Raw genomic sequence first — 20,755 nt, forward strand, 5'->3', positions numbered from 1 at the left:
AGTGCTCAACACAGGGATATAGATGTGCTGGTAGACCCTGCTCTTTAAATCCCACACTGAGATGGGCATGGTGGCACATGCCTGTAATCCCAGTACTTGGGAGGCTGAAGCAGGAGGATTGCCCTAAGTTCAAGGCTGGCCTGGGCTTTAAGTCCAACCTAGACTACATAGCAAGACCCTGTCTCAAAAAAAATTCCACACTGAAAGCCAAGTGTTGTGGACCATGCTTGTAATCTCAACACTCAGGAGACTGAGACAGAAAGGTCACTGGCAGTTCAGCCTGAACTACACAGCTAGACCCTGTCTCAACTCCATCCCCGAAAAATCCCACACTGACTATAGTCCTCTACCAATGTTCATGAAAGAAAATATGAGCTGGGTGTAGTAGCGCATGCCATGCCTATAAACCCAACATTAAAACTGGGAGATTAAAAGTTCAAACCCAGTCTGAGTACCTTAGGGATTTATCAAGACCCTTGACTGCACAAACAAACCATCTGTGCTACACACATACTTTTTACTTGTTATTCCTGGAACAACACAGCCTAGCCACTATTTACATGTACTAGAAATTATAAGTACTGTAGGGATGAGTTAAAGCATAGTGGAAGATAAATAAATAAAAGTATATTGGAGGATATGTGCAGGTTAGGTGCAGAATTATACCATTTTACGTAAGAGTCTTGAGAATTCTCGATTTTGGTATGGTGGGGTCCTTCTGGAGTGCTTTACTTTCTCTTCCTTTGTTTTTCTTTTTCTTCCTTTTATTTTTCCCCTACCCCATGGTACTTGGAATTGATCCTAGCACTGACCTATATCCCCAACCTCCTTCCCACCCTTTTTATGAGATAGGGCCTTGCTAAATCAGTAAATTGCCTAGGCCAGACTCAACTTTGGCAATCATCCTGCCTCAGCCTCCCAGAGTGCTGAGATTATAGATGTGCCATTATGCCCAGCCTGTTCTACTTTCATTATCTCACTTAACTCTCACCACAATCGTAAGAGATTTGCTCTGTTCTTCTGCTTATTTTGCCAGTGATAAAACAGAGATTGGTAAAATCAATCGATCTGCCCAGGCTCTCACAGCTAGCGCAGAACAGTGCTAGATTCAGATTTAGGGTGCCTGGCTCCAAACCACCACACGAAGCAGCTGCTGCCGCAGAAGCACTACCCACTCCAAATTATTACATCCTGTAGCTCTAACATCTCTTCTTCCTCCATTCCCTCCAGGTGTTTTAGAGTGAAGCAAAACAAAGCATTAGGCACTTATTGCGTAAACAATTTCTTGTTTTGGACAATCGCTCAGACAAATTTCTTGGGCAAAGACTGTAGGCAACGATCTTAGGAGATATCTGCATGACTGCCATCAGATGATGACATCTACCTTGCCAACAGCAAGAGTTTAACAAGGGAGGGAACACAATATGCCATCCTAGGCCCCAGGACACAGTGAACCTGAAATCTCCAACCCAAATCAGCATACAAGGATTTTCTAAAAAAAAAAAATGGCCTGAGAACCATGTCCATAATTCAGATTTTCTTTAATTTGCTTTCCCTGCATCCCCATGCTCCTGAGGCTCCAAATTTCAGGCAGGATCTTTGCCTGGTTGCCTCCTCCTCCTCCTTTAGCTTGAGGATTAGTAAAGAGAAACGTCTCATCACCTGGCCTCGGGCTCACTAGGTGCCGCACCAGACCTGTCACAGTTGCTTCCAGGTGGGCTTCCCAAGTGAGACTGGAAACCCATGAGCCTCACCACTAGTCTGATGTCTTATCCTGAACACTGACCTTCTTCACAGTGATCCTGGTTGAGAGCTGAAATAGAAGAAAAGTCTGTAGAGGGTCTGAGCAAAGCAGAGGGGAGTAAGATGGCCCAAGGCCCCTAGATCCACAGGGAGGAAACCTGGGAGCTAAGGGGCCAAGTGACCCAGAGTGCAGCTGTGTTCTTGGCATCTACTGTATCCTCAGAGCTTGATTCACACCCACCTGCCTAGCTTTGAGCCATTGTTCACATACACGGAAAGTGGGCAGGGGTTGCATCAATCATGACCTGTCAGAAGCCAAAGACAAGAGTGTGGGCTGGTCAGAAGCATAACCTGCTGATAGGGATGGGGGGAAGATAAAAGGGGCAGTCACAGCTATCATCAGCACACTGACATCACCCCAGCCTGTGGCAGAAGCTAACCACAACATGAGATGTATTCTGATCTGGAGTCTCGCCCTCTGCTTGGTGGCACATACAGCCTTAGGTAAGACCTTCAAGCATTCCAGAGAGGGTCAGTCCCAGCTTGGTCTCTTTTGGGACAGCAGAGCAGGGGCAACTTAGACAACACCTGGGCAGATGGAAGGTGCTGGTTCAGGGCACTAAGCCACCCATCAGCTGCAAGTCTGAACAAGACCTTTTGCTTCTCTGAGTACCAGGATGCTCTTTAATTTTAATAAAAGAAAGAAAAAGAAAAACAAAGGAAGAGAAAGAGAGGAGGCGGAGAGTCTTCTAACTCCCAGAACCAGTAAGGAGACACAGGAACATGGCATGTCCTTGTCCCTCCTTCTTTCCCTCCTTTCTTCCTTCTCCTTCACAGTAGTCCTGCTTCTGCCTCTCTCTTCCCTACATAAACGTCTTTACTACCTGCGCACTTCTCCCCAGTGTCTTTTTTTATTATTATTGTAATTTGGACTATGAAAACCACAGAGCACATGAACAAAAATGTATTGAGGTATAAAATCTGTACAACAAGATGCACGGATCTTATTCGCACCATTACATATTATATTAATTGTATTATACATACAAACAAAATATATATACATAGTGTAACTGCCATCAGGATCTAGAATACTCCCAGCATTCCATGTACCCCTTTCTACTCAATATCTTCCAAATGCACTCTGCTGATATCTATTATAAATCATTTTTAATTTGAGGGAAACTTTGTTACAACTACTTTTAGCATTTTGGTGCATGTTCTTTAGTCTTTTTATTGGATGTTTATACAGCTGTAATGTTAACTGTATATGATTTTACATTCTGCTCTTTTTTAACTTAAAATCTTACTGAAAGCAGTTTAAAGTTATATTTACTTTGTTTATTTATTTTCTTTAGTCCCTAAATAAATATGATGTTCTCAGTATTTGCTAGGGTTCAGAACAGTCTTTGCTTAGTGATTCTGACATCAAGGAGAGATGGAAAAATGAAATTACTGAATTAAAACATGTGAATGTTTCATGGCTCTTCATGCATTTATCCAAATTATTTTCCCATGATATCATATGAATGTATTATCCATTGACAGTGTATGCAAATGTCCTTTTCAATGTATCTTCACCAGAATTGGATGATATCATATTTTAGTTTTTCAGGTGTCAGCTATAACTCCAGCTTTTTTTTTTCTTAGTATGTATTTCACTTTTTTGGTGCTGTTTTGTTTGTTTGTTTTGTTTTAGGGTTGTTTGTTGGTTTGTTTTTGAGGCAGGGTCTCACTATGTAATGCAGGCTGGCCTTGATCTTGCTTATGTAACCCAAACTGTCCTCAAACTCATGGCGAGCCTCCTGTCTTCACCTCCTGAGTGCTGGGATTACAGGTGTGTGCCACCACGCCCAGCTTTAGTACATATTTGAAGTATATAGTGATTATATTTACCATGAGAGTTAGTACAAGTACATATCTTTTTTTTTTCAGTCTCAAGTACTTTTTTCTTCCAATCAGATTTACTTGGTATATTGTAAGTATATATAATTATTATACACGTCGTGGGGAATTTGTACCTGTACAGGATATAACTTGTCCGTTTTTTCCCCATTCCCTTACCCTCCCTTCAAGCCCTCCTCCCCTCCCCATTTGCAAAAGTTTTGTTTCCACTTTTTCTTTTCTCTTTTTTTTTTTACTTATCCCTTCTTTTCTTCCCTTCTCCCTCTCCCTTATTCCCCTCACAACTTGAACATTTTTTCATATTTTACAATATCTATTATATGTCGTGGTCCTTATTTACACTTGCAAATTCCCATAACAGAGAAGCAACATGGTATTTATGCATGTGTGTCTGGTTTATTTCACTTAAGAGTACAGTCTCAGAGTGCATCCATTTAGGTAGAAATGTCTCAAGCTTATCGTTTTTTATAGCACAGTAGTACACCCTTGTTTAAAAAATACATCTTTATCCATTCACCAGTTGATGGGCATTTGGGCTGTTTCCAAAATTTGGCTATTACAGACTGTGCCTCTGGATGAAGGTACATATGTCACTGTGGTACGATGCTTTTAGTTCTTTCAGGGAGATACCAGGAAGGAGAATAACTTGGTCAAATGGAACCTTCTAATTTTCTGAGGAATGTCCACACTAATTTCTGCAGTGGTTGCACCAGTCTACACTCTCACCAACAGTGGAGAAGGGTTCTTTTTTCCCTACAGCCCTACCAGCATTGGTTACTGGTTGATTTCTTAATAACAACCATTCTTTCTGTGGTGGATAAAATCTCAGCATTGTTTAATTTGCATTTCTCAAATGACCAGTGAGGTTGATCATTTTTATATATTTATTTACTATTTGTACTTCTTCATCTGAGAAGCATATATTCATCTTATATGCCCATTTTCGAATTGGGTCTTTAAATTTGGGAGGTCTGATTTTTTTTTTTTTTAGTTCTTTACATATTCCTTTGTCTGAAGAACATCTGGAAAAATTTTTTCCACATTGTGAGTTATCTCTTCACTCTGTTAGTGGTTTCTCTTATTGTGAAAAACCTTTTTAATAAGACGAGATCCCAGTTGTTGATTCTTTGTGATTGTTCCTGTGCAATCAGGTTTTTAGTTATAAAGTTTTTCCTTTTACCAATGTCTTCAGGAGTTCTATTGACTCTATCTTCCAGCAGATCTAAGGTTCCTGCTTTAATATTTAGATCTTTGATCCATTTCAATTTTAGTTGAGTGCATGGTGAAAAATTAAGTCTAAGTTTAATCTTTGGCCATATCTTTTTAAAACCCTAATTTACTTGATTTTTTATTATTATTCTTTTGTTTCATTTTTGTTTTTTGAACCAGGGTCTCTGTAGCCCAGGCTGGCCTGGAACTCGTAGCAATATTCTCGCCTCAGCTTCCTGAGGCTGGAATTATAAGCATAAGTCACCATGCCCATACAATAACACATCTTAATTCTTTTACCTCCAGGTTTTAAGCAACACTTTATGACTCCTAATAAGAAGTATTTTAACAAGGCACCTGTGCATAGTGCACTGGGATCAGAGCCATGCCACGGCAGCTCTTGTTCAAGGAAAAAGTGCTCTTTGCCAACTCTGCCCACCACACACCTGAAGCTGGTGCTTAGACAGACAAACACCCATGGCTCAGAGCAGAGCTTGGATAAGGGATATCTCCAAATGATCCCTATTCATTTGAGCTGTTTCCATATCTGTGTAGTACCATTTGCCCTATCCAGTTTCAGGGAAAATGGGGTGAGATAACACAGTGTTGGGCTATAACAAAAGGTCCAGAAATGACAGGTGTTGGCTTTTCTCATCATGAAGTGACCACAGGTTGGTCAGTGGCTTCCTGCTGAGAGACCTCGGGCCTCCTTCTGCTCTCCCAGTGCAAGACAAGAGCTGTACACACAGAGGAAGTATGAGAATGTCCCTTGCCCTGCTAACCTGCCCACAGGCCCAAGCACCAATTATAGTCACTCTTTTGTGTCATGTGTGGCCTATGTAAGACCTGGGGGCATGATCAGGAAGTATTTTGGGCCACTTGCAACTAGGAGCGTGTGAGTATGCTCTGTCACATCAGTGTCAAATGCTGTTCCCAAAGTGACTGCAGCAAAATCTCCTGGAGAACTTTGCAAATCTACTTCCCTGATAAAATTCAGAGATTTTCGTTCAGAGTAGGATAGGGCCTTGGAATCGGTATTTTCATGGTGATCCCCAAATGATTCTGATGCGTAGCCAGGAACAATAATTATCTGGATCACATTTGATTTCTGTCACTTTGTACCATGAACTCTGAGAGACAGGTGTACAGACAGAACAATTCTGTTTGAGAAGGAAGGGGAAAAATCAGATAAGGGTTCTTCAAGGACATGGACATGAGTCCCCACTAACACTTGCCAGTCAGAGTAGGACAAGATGACCACTTAGAATAAAACAAGTATCAGTAGACAGAGGGCTGAATTCAACTTATTTTTGAGCTAGTCTTGTTATATGGTTAGGCTGGCCTTGAATTCACAGTGATCCTCCTACCTCAGCCTCCCAAGCGTGCCAACATGCCTGGCTCTCAACTTGGCCTATTTCATAACTATTTCCAGATCTGACTATGATGTGTGTATGCCTTTACTATGTGTATAATAGGTGAATGTATGCTGTGGACAGACTATACATAAACAGTGTGTGTGTGTGTGTGTGTGTGTGTGTGTGTGTATCCATTCATGTATTTTTACTCTTGTATTTCTGCATCTTTCTTTTTTTGTCTTGTTGGTTTTTGGGTTTTGGGTTCTGGTTTTCTGGAGTTCTGAGACAGGGTGTCACTATGTCACTGGTTTTGAACTCACTGTGTAGCCCAGGCTGGCTGGCCTCGAAACTCTTAACAATCCTCCTGCCTCAGTCCTCCACCCCAGGGATCACAGGTGTGCACCACCACACTTGTTTTCCTTTCTTTACTTTTTCCTTGAGTGTGTGTGTGTGCGTGTGTGTGTGTGCGTGTGTGTGTATGTGTATGTTAGTGGGCAATGGACTCAGGGTCTTAACAATGAGCAATACCAAGCCCTCTCTGCTTTTTTGAAATGGGGTCTGGCTAAATTGCCCAGGCTGAGTTCAAACTTGTGATCCTCCCACCTCAGCTTCCCATAGTTCTAGGTTTACAGGCAAGTGCCAACATATCCAGCTCTGCATGATTCTTTGTAGGTGAGTTGTTGTCATATACTACTTCTTATGTACAAATATGACAAAGTTGTACATATAGATGACTACTGATACAAATGTGTATGCAAGTGAGAATATAGTGGTTGAAGCATACATGTAATTCTAGCATTTGGGAGGCTGAGGCTGGAGGATCACCATGAGCTTGAGGCCATCCTGGGCTATACAATGATTTCAAGGCCAGCATGAATTACGTAGTGAGATACTATCTCAAAAAACAAGTAAGATTGTGTATGTACATGTGATTCCTTCCCAGAAATAAACCAGGCCCAGTATGGTGGTGCACACTTGTTATCCCAGCACTCAGGAGACGGAAACAGAAGGATTGCAAGTTCAAGGCTAACCCAGACTACATAACAAGATTTGTCTCAAAAAACAAAAACAAACCAAAGAAAAAGCTAGTGTTATGTGCTATAAACCCACCATTTTGGAAAGGCAAAGCAGGGGAATTGAGCCCAGCCTGGACAATTTAGGGACTTAATGAGACCCTGTCTCAAAATTTAAAATTAAAAAAGGGCTTGGAATGTCCCTCAGTGTGAGTGGCTTGGGTTCAAGCCCCAATGCCATTAGAAAGGAAAGGAAAAAGAAGAAAAAACAAGAAAACAAAAATGTTAAGAAATAGAGCCATACTAATATCAAACAGAAGTCAAGACCAACGACATATTTATTGATATAAAGTGACAGAAACAGTTCATATAACAGACATGTGCTTTTATCTATTTATTTGTTTTGCATACTGAGAGGATCAAACCCAGGGCCTTCTTATGGCACTGCATTCCCAGTGTTTTGTTTTGTTTTTTGAGACAAGGTCTTGCTATGTAGGTCCAGACTGGCCTAAAATTTACTATGTAGTCCTGACTGGCCTCAGACTCAGTGATCTTCCTGCTTCAGCCTCTTGAGTATATGGATTACAGATTTGCACCATGATAGCCCGCAAGCTTTTTGATTGTTGTGAAAAGCAACAGCAGCTCCTGCAGCGGATCGCCCAGAGACCCATCTGTGGCTCAGAGCCATTGAGTCAGAATGACCATTTTTCCTTCTCTCCCAGGTGCTGTGCATGACCAGGAGCCTCTGGTGGTAACTAAATATGGAAGCCTCCAGGGAAAGCAGGTGCACATGGGGAAAACACTCCTCCATGCCTTCCTAGGAATTCCCTTCTCCAAACCTCCCGTGGGTGCCCTCAGATTTGCTCCACCTGAGCCCCCAGAGCACTGGAAAGGAGTGAGACGTGCCACCACCTACCCCCCTGCGTAAGAGCCAAAAGATTGGGAAGTGGGCAGACCCTGAGGACCAATGCTTACTTCTGGGTAGGGCTTTGAACAATGCACTGAGATAAACATACTGTGTGAACATAGGCAGGCATGAGGTCCTTTGGGCTTCAGTTCCCATACCTGTATAATGAGGTGGTTTGTCCAAATGGTACTGAATTCACTGATACTGATCATGTGACTTTGCACAGGAGAACTCCAGTTAAGGTAGACTGTTCACTAACTGTTCCCTGGGAACTTCTGGGGCACTGGATTTCCTAAATACAGCTGAGAAGCAGCACTCAGTGACTCCCCAGCCCCTTGAGCAGGCCTAGAGTTCTCCCTTGGGGCCCAGACACAGACTCACATGGCATTGCCAGCCCTCCCTCAGAGGGAGCTCCAAGATGGGAACTTACAGGTTCGGTTTCAGTTTTCAAGTCCCAAGGTCTTGCTGCCACCTCCAATCAGACTCCAGTCCCTGATTCACACAGGAAGATTGGGGCAATGACTTTCCTTTGAAACACTGGCCTTGGCAGTTTACCCAGAACAAATGTATTTACTGTTTATTCATATCATTGAGTAATTCACTGCCCAGAACATTCTTTGGCAATCATTAACAATGGCATCAACTGGATTAGAAAAATGTCTATTATGAGAAACTTCAGTGTCAGTGTCAGCCACTATTTAAAAAAAAACCTACAACTCCCAGTTGCCCCAGGAACTCTCTGGGGCAAGAACAAGTTTGGGCAAAACAAGAGTTCATTTAGGGCATGTCAGGTTTGATGCCCTGATAGATTGACATCCATGTGTAGATATGGAGCAGGTGTCTGGATGATGGAGGCCACAGGCAAACTTGTCATCTTCATGAAAATGACAACAGCACATCAATAGGGTGAAACTCAGGGCCTGAAGGAAAACAATTTTTAAAAGTATGTTAAGAAAGGAAAGAGGACTGAGGGTTGAGGAAGACTGAGACAGTATCATGCTTAGGTGGAGTGCTACCAAAGATGTGGCAGGAAAACCAGGGCAGTGGCTCTTCAAGAAGGGAGGGAGTGATGGCACATGCCTGAAATCCCAGCACTTGTAAGGCTGAGGCAGGAGGATCACTGTGAATTTGAAGCCAGCATGAGCTACATAGTGAGTTCAAGGCCAGCCTGAAATACATAGACCCTGTCTCAAATAAAAAAGGAAGAAGAAGGATCAATCACATTTAGGGCTGCCAGGGTTAAGTGAGAAAGCAGCAGGAATCCAGCAGAACAGAGATCACTGGGTACCTGCAACAAGTGACTTTTGTGGTAGAATAAGGACACAAGCCTCAGCTGTTCATTCTTTTTTATTAGTACATATTTGCAGTACATAATTCATCGTGACGAGTTGGTACATATATGTAACACATGTTAACTCATTTTGCATCCCCTTACCTTCTCTCCCCCATTCCTCTGCTTTAGCTGCTCACTCTTGGCCATAAGAGCCCTAGTGAAGGCCCGATGTGGTTTATCAGATAGTACCCTAAGAATAACATAAGTTCCTGCCAAGTGATGAAGCAAGACCAAAGACAATGTTTAGAAATAGAGATACACTGCCTCCTGGAGGCCTTGAAGTGGCCAGGCCAGGGTGGAGGAAAAGAATCCTGGATAAAAACTTGGCCTAGGGGAAGAGAAAGACAGCTGTTGGGGAAGGTGGGTGGAAGCAGAAAGCTTTGGATAAGGCAGGTTGCAGCGCTGTTGAGAAAGGCAGCAGACCGAAATGCCCTGGTGATGTGGCCAGGAAAAGGAAGAGCAGGGAAAGGCAGGCAGGTTTTCTGCACCCAGCCAAATGGGTCCAGCCCCACCTTACAAAAGCTAACTCAGGGGCCAGGCCAGCAGGGGTAAATGGTGAGGTGGCATGCAGCCCATACTCCAAAGATGCCCCAAACATCTACAGGATACAGGGCACTGGGCTGGGTGCCAGGCCTCAAATGAATCCATCGCCACACCTGCTCACAAGTATGCTTTGCCGCTTGAGAAAACAACCAAATAAAATCACTCTAACCAGTACTATGGTAAAGAGTGGACAAAGCCTTGGGGGACATAAAATGGGGACATAAAATGAGGTCATGCCCAGCACAAGGACACCACTCCAGCTAGCCTCAAACAGGACTAGGAGTTTGCTGGGCAAAAGGCGTTTGGCAAAGACAACAAAGGTACAGAGGCTCGGAGGTGGAAAGCAAACAGCCATAGATATCTGAATGGGATGGATTCTAGGGAGGCCCACCTGCCTCTGAATCCTGCACCGCAAAACTAGTGGAGGCCTGTGGAGATGAGGCAAGGGCAAGGACTGCTTGGAGTTTCCTTGGGTTCTATCCCTATTGCGGACTCGGGATTGAAATTATTCTCCCCACTGCCACCGCTGAGCCAGAGTCCAAAGTCACACGGTGCCCACAGGTGCCTTCAGGAGTCCTGGGGGCAGCTAGCTTCCATGTACTTCAACACGCGGAAACTGTACAGCTAGCTGCGCTTCAGCGAGGACTGCCTGTATCTGAACGTGTACGCGCCAGTGCGCGCGCCCGGGGATCCTCTGCTGCCGGTGAGTACTCCGTCTCCCCCTCCCCTTCGTCCAGCTCCGCCCCGCTCAGGCCTCGGCCTTCCTCGCCCAGGTGATGGTCTGGTTCCCGGGAGGCGCCTTCCTCGTGGGCTCCGCCTCCACTTACGAAGGCTCCGAGTTCGCCGCGCGTGAAAAAGTGGTGCTGGTGTTTCTGCAGTACCGGCTCGGCATCCTGGGCTTCCTGAGGTGGGCGGGGCCAGGAGCCAGGGGCGGGGCCTCATCTGCACGGCGGCTGGGGTGGAGGAGACCCGGACTGGTGGCAGTGCAGGAGCCCGGCCTGCAGAAGGCGGTGGCAGAGGCCGGAGGGGATGGGGGGAGGGGGCCCGCTGGGTACTTTCTCAGTGGGTTGCGCCTAACTCCAAAGAAGGTAAGGTTACAGGACTGAGTCTCGGAAGGTCAAGGTAAGGGGGTGCAGGACGGTTTGGGAGCCTTTTGCATCCCGACTCTTGAAGTTTGAGGCCCTAACCTTAAATCCCCGGCACGTAGCACTGGCGACAGTCAGGCCCAGGGGAACTGGGCGCTGCTGGACCAACTGGCAGCTCTGCGCTGGGTGCAGGAAAACATTAAAGCCTTTGGAGGAGATCCGAAGAGCGTGACCCTGTTTGGCCAGTCTGCGGGGGCCATATGCATCTCAGGACTGGTGAGTGTGAGGCCCTGATGGGCCAGCAGACACAGGCCAGCATGTTCCCACAGCGGTATCCTCGTCACTGCACAGATGCTCAGGTTCGAGTGTACAGGAACGTGCTGGCCCACAGACCCGCCCTCATCCTGCCAAGAGCACCACTCTTCACAACCAAAGATGGCTGCTCTGTTCAGGAACAGCATTAGTGACAAAACCAAGGCCCAACGGGGTGATGCTGACACTTGGGATACTCAGTGAACTCCCCGTGTGTTCCCCCACTCTCCACCTAGAGCTCTGTCCCCACCACCAAGCCTGAGAGTTAGGGACCAGTGTTGTAGAACCGGCTTTGGCCTTGATACTCTTGGAGGACTGCTGATGTAGGGTGTACGTGGAGTGTAGATTAAAAGATCCCCAATGTAGGAATAGGGCTGAGAAATGAGCAGGGGTCACATTATACATAGCCTTATAGGCCATAGTAATGATAATACTCCAACACATGCACATTTCCTAGGTGCCAGGCATGCTTTTACATGCGCTTGATGTCTACTCCTTCATTTAATTCGCTCAACAGTCCCACAAAAAGTATTGTTGTTCCCATTGCATAGATGAAGGAACTGAAGCCCACAGACATTGAGCAACTTTATTCAAAGTGCATTGGAGAGCAGGGGCAGCTTTTAAGTAGGAAAGTATTATAATCAGATGTGCATTTAGAGAAGTATTCAGCCTGCGGGGGGACAGGGGTCAAGTTAGAAAGAAGCTGTAACAGATTTGGAGACCAACAGAGAGAATGGTAGGGCCAAGGGAGCAGGAGTTATCCCAGAGGAGGTAATGGCAGCTGGTTTCAAAATAGAGGCAGAACAACAACAAAAATTAAAGACAGATGAGCATAGAGCTGCATGCCTGTAATCCCAGCACTCTAGGAGGCTGAGGCAGAGGGGATAGGCAAAGCAGTCTTACTTATGCATCTCATGGGTGTCTTACTCCCCTCCCCTACAGATGATATCACCCCTAGCCCAGGGTCTCTTCCATAGGGCTATTTCCCAGAGTGGCACTGCATTCTTTAAAAGTTTCATCACTCGTGACCCACTGAAGGTGGCAAAGGTGGGTATCTCTCCTTCCTCAGAACTAAACAAGAGGGAACAAGATGGGAACATCCCTGAACACCCTTCTCTCTACAGAAGGTTGCTTCCCTGGCTGGCTGCAGCCACATGGACACAAGGATCATGGTAAACTGTCTGAGAGGTCTTTCAGGGGCTCAGGTGATGCGTGTGTCTAGGAAAATGGTAAGTAGAACATTCCAGTTGCCTGCAGGGTACTGTTATCCTAGTGTCTTCCCCAAGGAGCCTGTCTGAGGAATATACTAGGGAGACTTCTTTTAATTCTGACCCCCTCCACTCCCCAACAGAAATTTTTTCACTTCAACTTCCAGCAAGACCCTCAAGAGGTAAGCTGGTCACGTTCTGTGATTTGAGCATTGATGGAACCCAACTACGTGCCAGGCACTCAGGATACTTGGGAAATTGTGCAAGCCAAGATAATTTCCCTAGTAGAACTGATATCCCAGTGAGGAGAGACAGTAGCCAGTCAATCAATAATCTCTTCAGAAAGGGATACGTGAATAGCAACAAATGGAGATGATAAGGGGATCAAGTATGATGCAAAGGATGGAATTTTTTTTCTTTCTTTTCTTTTTCTTTTTTAGGAATGGAATTCTAAATAGAATGGATAAATGGGAGGTGATAGCATTCCTAATGATCCTAGTACTCTGCAAAGCTAAAACAGGAGGGTCATTTCAAGCACAGCCTGGGCAACTTTGGGACTCAGAAAGATCCTGTCTCAAAAATTTAAAAAAAAAAAAAAAGTGAAAAGATAGGACAGGCCTCATTGAAGTGACATTTTGCAAAGATTTTTAAGAGATGAAAAAGTGAGCTATATGGATACCTGAAGCAAGCACCACAAATCTGAATACCCTAGTCCTGTCTGTCCTGACCCTTCCAACACCCACTTTCCAAAGGGTCACCATGGCCAATCTCAGTTTTTTTCCCAAAGAGCCTAGATTAGAATAGTCCCTGGGGGATGACCTGCTAAGCTATATACCCTAGGTCATGGTGACCCTGTGTGGATATGTGAAATGACTAGATATGCCCTGGCCTTGCAGATAATATGGTTCCTAAGCCCTGTGGTGGACGGTGTGTTATTCCCGGATGAGCCTGTGGTGCTCCTGATACGGGGGCAGGTTTTGCCTATGCCCTACCTTCTAGGTGTCAACAGTGAAGAGTTCAGTTGGCTCTTGCCTTATGTGAGTAGGAAAGATGTTCATAATAGTGGGGTGGCAAAGGCTGCTTCTTGAGTAGTTCTAGGTACCAAATTAGCTCCCAGAGCCCCTCTGAGGATGCATAAATGCTCGGGAATCTCCTGTATTCCCTGAACAGAAAGAGTTGGCAAGAAATTATAGAAGAGAAGGGGAGGAAGTTGACATCTTGGAGGTTTGGGGGTCTCATTCTCAGATCATAGTTTAGATAGGTTGTAATGTCCATCCCTGGGTCTCCAGGCAATGATAAACTGTGGGGCCCTATTTTGCTCCTCGGTCAGTGTAGGATGGACCCTTCCAGCCCCACTTTAGCTCCAGACCAGGTGACAATGATGAATAGAAAACTGAAGGACTCGACATGGTTATAGACCTTTTTGGGCCATGTTCTCTGCTTGAGAATTTTCTATGCAGATGGTCAAGATCTCAGGCCTAATTCCTACCTGGGTCCTTGTTTCATGAGCAGATCATGAAGATCACACCTTACTCACACTTTATGAGAAAACAAAACCTCACCAAGCTCCTGTGGACCATCAGCACCCTGTTGGTAAGGGGCCCAATGGGCAGGAGTGCTCACTTTGAACACCTCTTTTTTTAACCTAATAGTTGCCTTTTGCAAAGGGCCTTCAATCAGGGATGGACTGTTTCTTGGAGGTTCCCAAAAGAGTTTGGCATAAGATCAGATGGAAGTTGATGGAAAAAGTTCCCAGGCATCCTCAGGGTCAGGGGAGATGGTTCTTATGCAGCTAAAACAGGGATAAGAATCATCCAAGGGAAGTCTTCTCCAGAACCCCTCATTTCTCAAAACTCCTGGAGGACTGAGCCTGGGTCCAAGTCCCTGGTGTTCACCTCTGGTCCAGCTGGTATGGCAGGCCTCAAGGTAAGTGTAGCCTCTCCACCCAGAATATCACCAAGGAGCAGATACCACTTGTGCTCGACAACTACCTGAAAGACATTCAGAAGTGTGATTGGAAGATGGTCTGGAACCGTGTGATTGAGCTAGTTGGAGATGCCATCTTTGTGTATACCACATTGCAAGCTGCTCACTACCACCGGGGTATGGAGGTTGCCCAAGAATGGCCACATTGGCCCTCTCTACCCCATCCCCCAGTTCTGTTGCTTTCCAACTGGGCTTACCAACTGTCTATCCACTCTCTGCATTTCTGAGCTGGTGTGGGGCTCTAAGATGTAGAGAGGAGGCAACCATTGACCTCATGAGAGGAAATGCTGTTTCTCAGGGACAAGAGCAGAACCTCAGCCAGCCCAGATAAGAAAGCTAAGGTTGTAAGACAGGCTTAGGTCTTACAACCTTACATAGTCTTACATAGGTTGGCTGGGGCTTGGAAACCTATGGCTGGAGAAGGTAGATACCAAAGACCCTCAAAGGTCAAGAAAGGAAGATTTAGAGAAGGAAAAGGAAGACTCTTATCATAATCGTGTGAATTAGGTTTTAGTATCCCCACTCTATGGACAAGGAACTCAGAGAGGTTGAGTGACTTTCCTAGGATTAAAAAGCTAAGGAGTAATACAGACAGGATTCAAATCTACTCCCTTGATTCTGAAGCTAAAGCTCTTTTTCTCTGCTTGATGCAAATGGGCAGGATGCATGGGGTGATGGGAGGCCCAGACTGGAACTTTTCCTGCCACTCTCTTCAGTTTCTCTATTTGCAGATGCTGGCTTCCAAGTCTACCTGTACGAGTTTCAGCATCACGCTTCCTCAGGCATAATTATGAAACCTCAGAACAGTGGGGCAGACCACGGAGATGAGATTGGCTTCATCTTGGGGAAACCGTTCTCCAAAGGTGCTAAAACCACACCTGACACCCTCACTGCTTGTCCAACCTGTGAATGCAGACCCATCACTCCACTGGCCGGCCACAGGGAGCAAGCCAGTCCCTAGTGTGGGATGCTGGCATGTGAAAATCTGGAAGGTCAGCACCCCTTTCTGTCTCTTAAACACCACATCTTATTCTGTCCCCAGGCCCATCCACAGTTAAGGAGAAGACACTCAGCCTCCAGATGATGAAATACTGGGCCAACTTTGCCCGCACAGGGTGAGTCTGGTCCCCCAGCACATCTGGGCAGCACTAGACCTGAAGGCCGATACTCTAGGTATCTGCCTCTGCATGTCCACAGGAGCAGCACAGGCAGCCCCACCAGAGTGTACCTTCCCTCATCTCTCCTATTTAGTCACAAGATCCTAAGTGTCTCACTCTGTCCCATCACCCACAGTCTTCATTCACTCAAGTGTTCAAGAGTCACTCACCAAGTGGGGTGTGGCAGCACAGGCTTGTAATCCCAGCACTCAGGAGGCTGAGACAGGAGGACAGCTGCAAGTTCAAGGCCAGCCTGGGCCACATAATGAGTCGAGACCAGCCTGAACTGCATAAGAAAGCCTTATCTCAAAAACACAAAAAAGGGGCTGGGGATTTAGCTCAGCGGCATAAGTGCCTGCCTTGCAAGCAGGCAGTTGTGAGTTCGATCCCCTGTACCGATAAAAAGGAAAAAGACAAAAAAAGACAAAAAAGTTGGGTGCGGGGGTGCATGCTTATAATTCCAGCACTCTGGAGGCTGAGGCAAGGGAATAATTACAAGTTCGAGACCAGCCTGGGCTACAAAGTAAGCTCAAGGGTAGCCTGAACTGCATAGCGAGACCCAGTCTCAAAAAGAAAAAAATATTCACTCATCAATACTCCCTTGTGTGCCAAGTTCCAGCATTGGGAGCTGGAATTTAAAGAGGTCATGGATGTGCACCTCCTCCTCCCACCACTTGACATATTCAAAAAAAAACTCCAATCAGGCCCAGTGAGAGATGGAGCTCTGGGAACTTTATGGGGGTTTTGTTTTATTTTGTTTTTGAGACAGGTTTACTATGACATTTAGGCTGGCTTTGAGCTCACTATGTAGCCCAGACTAGCCTCAAATTTGCAGCAATCGTGCTGCCTCTGCCTCATGAATGCTGGGATTATAAGTGTGTACCTCCATTCCCAGCTAGCACTGAGCATTTTGAAAGCACTGAGGTGGTGTCTGACCCTCCCACGTGGAAAGGAGAATTCGGGCAGAGGTAATATCTGAATTGAACCTTGGCTGCCTCTTGACTATTTTCCATGTCCACTTTCTCTCTTCTATCCTCCTATGATGCTAGAGGGATCTTTCTGAAATATCATTTCATCAAGTCACTCACCTACTTAAAACCTTCTGTGGCTCCCAAGTGCTTCCAGGATAAAGTCTCGGCTCCTCAGTTTGGCATGAAAATTCCTTCAAGATCTCTCCTATGTCCTCCCCTTCACACAAACATCCTCTTCACTCATACTGTTTTCATATGATTCTATACTTGTACTTTCTCCAAAATCCTTATTTTCTATACCTCTAAACTCTGTACGTACATTCCCTCTGCATGGAAGTCCCCCAGCCTTCCTTAAAGAACTGCCTAAAGCCAGATGAGATGGCACAGACCTATAATCCTAGTTCTCTGGAAGACTGAGGCAGGAAGATCACAAGTCCAAACCCACCTCAGGCACCTTATCAGTTTAGCATGACCCTGTCCCAAAAATTTTTTAAGGGCTGGAAATGTAGCTTGGTGTGAAGGCCCCATATCCAATACACAGTACTGCCCCCCAAAACTATCTAAATATCAATATAAACCAGGCATGGTGGTACATACCTATAATCCCAGTACTCAGGAGGCTGAGGCAGGGGAATTGCTGTGAGTTTGATGCCATCCTGGGCTACAAAGTGAGTTCAAGACCAGCCAAAACTGCAGAGCAAGACCCTGTCTCAAAAAGACTAAATAAATAACTATCAATATAATTTCCCTAAAGCCTCTTGTATCCAAACTCCAAAGGCAAAGGAGGGAAGGGTGAGAAGACATAGAGAAAAAAGTGAGAAGAATCCTCTCTCCTTCCTCCTCTGAGCCAGGAACCCCAATGGTGGAGAGTTGCCCTACTGGCCACGCTTTGACAAAGATGAAAAGTATCTACAGCTGGATTTTATCATAAGAGTGGGTATAAAGCTCAAGGAGAAGAAGATGGCCTTCTGGAGGAGTCTCAACCAGCCTCAGATACCCAAAAAGCAGAAATAGTTCTGATCTGGAGAATGGCAAAATGGGAGGGTCTGTCCACCAACCAGACCTGGGAGAAGCTGGCCATGGCTACATCTGGGATAGAGAGTCCTCCTTGCCCAGTCTAGGATCTAAAGAAGCTCCTGACTGTGTCCTGGCCACAACCAGAGCCTTCTTTGCCTGTGGCTGGGGGCTCTGCACCATCTTGTCCGGCCTCATTTCCATGACACCCCTATATTTCATGATCTACATCAGGTTAGGCCAAGCTTGTTAGTTACTACACTGTACTCAAAACCTCCAGGATAACCTTCTCTCCCTTCTCCAAGTCCTCCTACCCTTTAAGATTTACTTACAGCCCCTTCTTATGGGAAGTCCACAGAGACTACTACTGGTTGGCCACTGTTGCCAGCTACCTGTTCAACCTCATGCCTATTCCGGCAGGTTATGTGTGACACAGAATAAGTATTTGGCACCTTGGGATCTTCTCTCCAGAGTCCCTCAAAGCCTACATACATAGTGGTACATAAAGGTCTCAATAAAGGCATGTTGCTTTGAACCATAGTTTCTCCATCTGTAAAATTGGTGGCTAGAGGACGATGTCTCAATTTGAGCCCTAGAAGGAACTGAACATTTCTACCTGACCTTTACTGAGCTATGCTTGGGAAGCCACACTCAGTCAAGGGAAGCTGGCTTCAGCAATACTATCTGGACTGCAAAACACTTGACCTCTTTCTTCAGTGTCTCAAACACACCCACCCCAGGACATCAAGACAGCCACATCCCATGCTCACTATCCATTAATATAGACCTCAGTGTGCACGCCTCACCCTCTGGCCTCTCTTGCAGTCCAACCTGGGAATGTCCTCACTTGGCCCACAGTGTATATGTGTGTGTTTCTCTGAAACGGGGACCTTGCTATATTGCCCAGAATAGACTAGAACTTCTATGCTCAAGCAAACCTCCTGCCTCCACCTCCTGAGTATCTGGGACTATGAGTTCACAGCACCATGCCCAGATTTTTGTGGATTTTTCTTGATGGCAAAATCTATGTGACTTAAACCAGGGATGTTTGTGCATGCCTGTAATCCCAGTACTCAGGGCAAAAGGATTGCAACTTTCAGTCTCACCTGGGACTTAGAAAGACCCTGTCTCAAGAAATAAGAAGGGATGAATATGTAGTCCAATGCAAGGACTCTGGGGTTCAATCCTCAGTAACATCAACATTTATTTATTTATTCAATAATACCAGGGATTGACTCCAGTGGTGCAAACCTATGACACACATGCTGCAGCCAGCTATTTGTTATCACTGAAAGCACTAAAAGTTCACCATCACTGTCCCAGTCCCATTTTAATCATGTTTTAAATGTTCAGCTCAATGGTATTGCATATATCTGTAATGCTGTGTAGCCATCCCCATTATCATCTCCAGAACTTTTTCATCATCCTCAAACTAAAACTCTTTATCCTTCTTCAAACTGAATTTAGGAAAAGAACAATATTCTACTTTCTGTCTCTATGAATTTGACTCTTCCAGGTACCTAATAGAAGTGGCACTGAGCTAGGCATGGTGGTGTACACCTATAATCCCCATACTTTGGGAGGCTAAAGCAGGAGCAAATTCAAACCCAGCAAAGGCAGCTTAGTGAAACCCTGTCTCCAAATTTTAAAAAGATGCCTTGGTTACTTTCCTCATCATACACAATACCAACACCCACAACTTACAGGAGGAGAGATTTATTTTGGCTCACATTTCAGATCATGGTTGACTCATTCCAAAGAGGAAACAGCATGGCAGAGGGACATGGCTAAGGAAAAGCTGCTCACTTCATGATGGACAGGAAGCAGAGTCAAGGGAGGAGGCAGACAGAGAGATAGATCCTTCCAGGCCATGCCCACAGTGACCTGCCTCCACCTAAAAGCAAGTCAGCTAAAGTGCCCCATAATCCAATCACCTTCTAAACACATGAGGCTTTGGGGGGCATCTTAGGTCTAGAATATAAAAGGATCCCAAAAGTGGAATCACACACTTTTCCTTTTGTGTCTAGTTTATTTCAATTCAACATAATTTCTTCAAGATTCACCCATGTTGTTGAATATAACAGAATCTCATTTCTTCTTGAAGACTTCTTAAAGAACATTTCACATAAAATGTATATAGCATTTTAAAGTCCACTTGCTAACTGATGGACATTGTGGTTGTTTCTACCTCTTGGTTGTGAACAATGTAGGTGGAAATATTGTGTAATATCCTACCAGTTTTAAATCCTGAACTACAAGAACATTTCTTGAGACAGGGTCTCAGTTTGTAGTTCAGGCTGGCCTTGAACTTACTATACAGCCCAGCCTGGTCCCCAAATTCATGGTAACCAGCCTTCCAAGTTTTTACCTCAGCCTTCCAAGACCTACACTGCCACACCTGATGTGAGCTTAATTTTGATTCAGCCCTTTACTCCTATAGGTCCCAGAGCCTCTGGGGGCAATCAGAAACTTCAAAGATCTGTGAGATGATATCCAAAACTTCGTACTCTAGCACCAAAACTTGAAAACAAAGGAATGGCTGAAGCAATGTGAAAACCCCTTAAAAGCAAACATTTATGCTCACAATAATCCTGTCATGTGGCTAGTATCCCCATTTTACAGATGAGAAAACTGAGGCACAGCAACTATAAATACTTTTTGCCCAAAGTCATTGCTAGTGGTTGTAGAGCAGGAATTTGATGCCACCAGTCTGACTCACCCTTCATTCCACCTTTATTTTATATCTAGAGCAACCCCCAAGGCAGGGTTGCCCTTAGAGGAGGTGTGGGAGCTCCATTCTCAAGTGAATCCCTCTCCAGCACAGGCTATTTAGGAGGACGTCCTTGTCTGATTCTAAACATACCCAGTCTCTGAGTCAGATGAGACATAGGAATTTTGTCTCTCCAGCAAAACACATATGAAAGCCATGTCCCAGCTTAGTGTTCTGGGTAACAGTCTCCTTCAGGAGGCTAAACCTGAGGCCCTGACTTCTGGGAAAGACCAGAAGGAGACAT

The 20,755-nt window shown here is 45.2% G+C and overlaps 1 protein-coding gene across 1 annotated transcript; it reads left to right on the plus strand.

The window, feature by feature from the left end:
• The first annotated feature begins 10,330 nt into the window (after positions 1 to 10,330).
• On the plus strand, positions 10,331 to 20,261 carry Ces4a (carboxylesterase 4A). The gene is made up of 12 exons (XM_023565994.2): positions 10,331 to 10,711; positions 10,782 to 10,915; positions 11,216 to 11,369; positions 12,348 to 12,452; positions 12,530 to 12,634; positions 12,757 to 12,795; positions 13,510 to 13,650; positions 14,126 to 14,206; positions 14,563 to 14,716; positions 15,331 to 15,462; positions 15,642 to 15,714; positions 17,579 to 20,261. Exons 2-12 carry the CDS (start codon positions 10,785 to 10,787, stop codon positions 17,739 to 17,741), a joined length of 1,278 nt encoding a protein of 425 aa, XP_023421762.2. The 5' UTR covers positions 10,331 to 10,711; positions 10,782 to 10,784; the 3' UTR covers positions 17,742 to 20,261.
• Positions 20,262 to 20,755: the final 494 nt, after the last annotated feature.

The sequence above is a fragment of the Cavia porcellus genome, unplaced genomic scaffold (genome assembly GCF_034190915.1).
Source record: "Cavia porcellus strain 051 isolate PalLab524CR breed Dunkin Hartley unplaced genomic scaffold, mCavPor4.1 scaffold_4, whole genome shotgun sequence".
Taxonomy (NCBI): domain Eukaryota; kingdom Metazoa; phylum Chordata; class Mammalia; order Rodentia; family Caviidae; genus Cavia; species Cavia porcellus.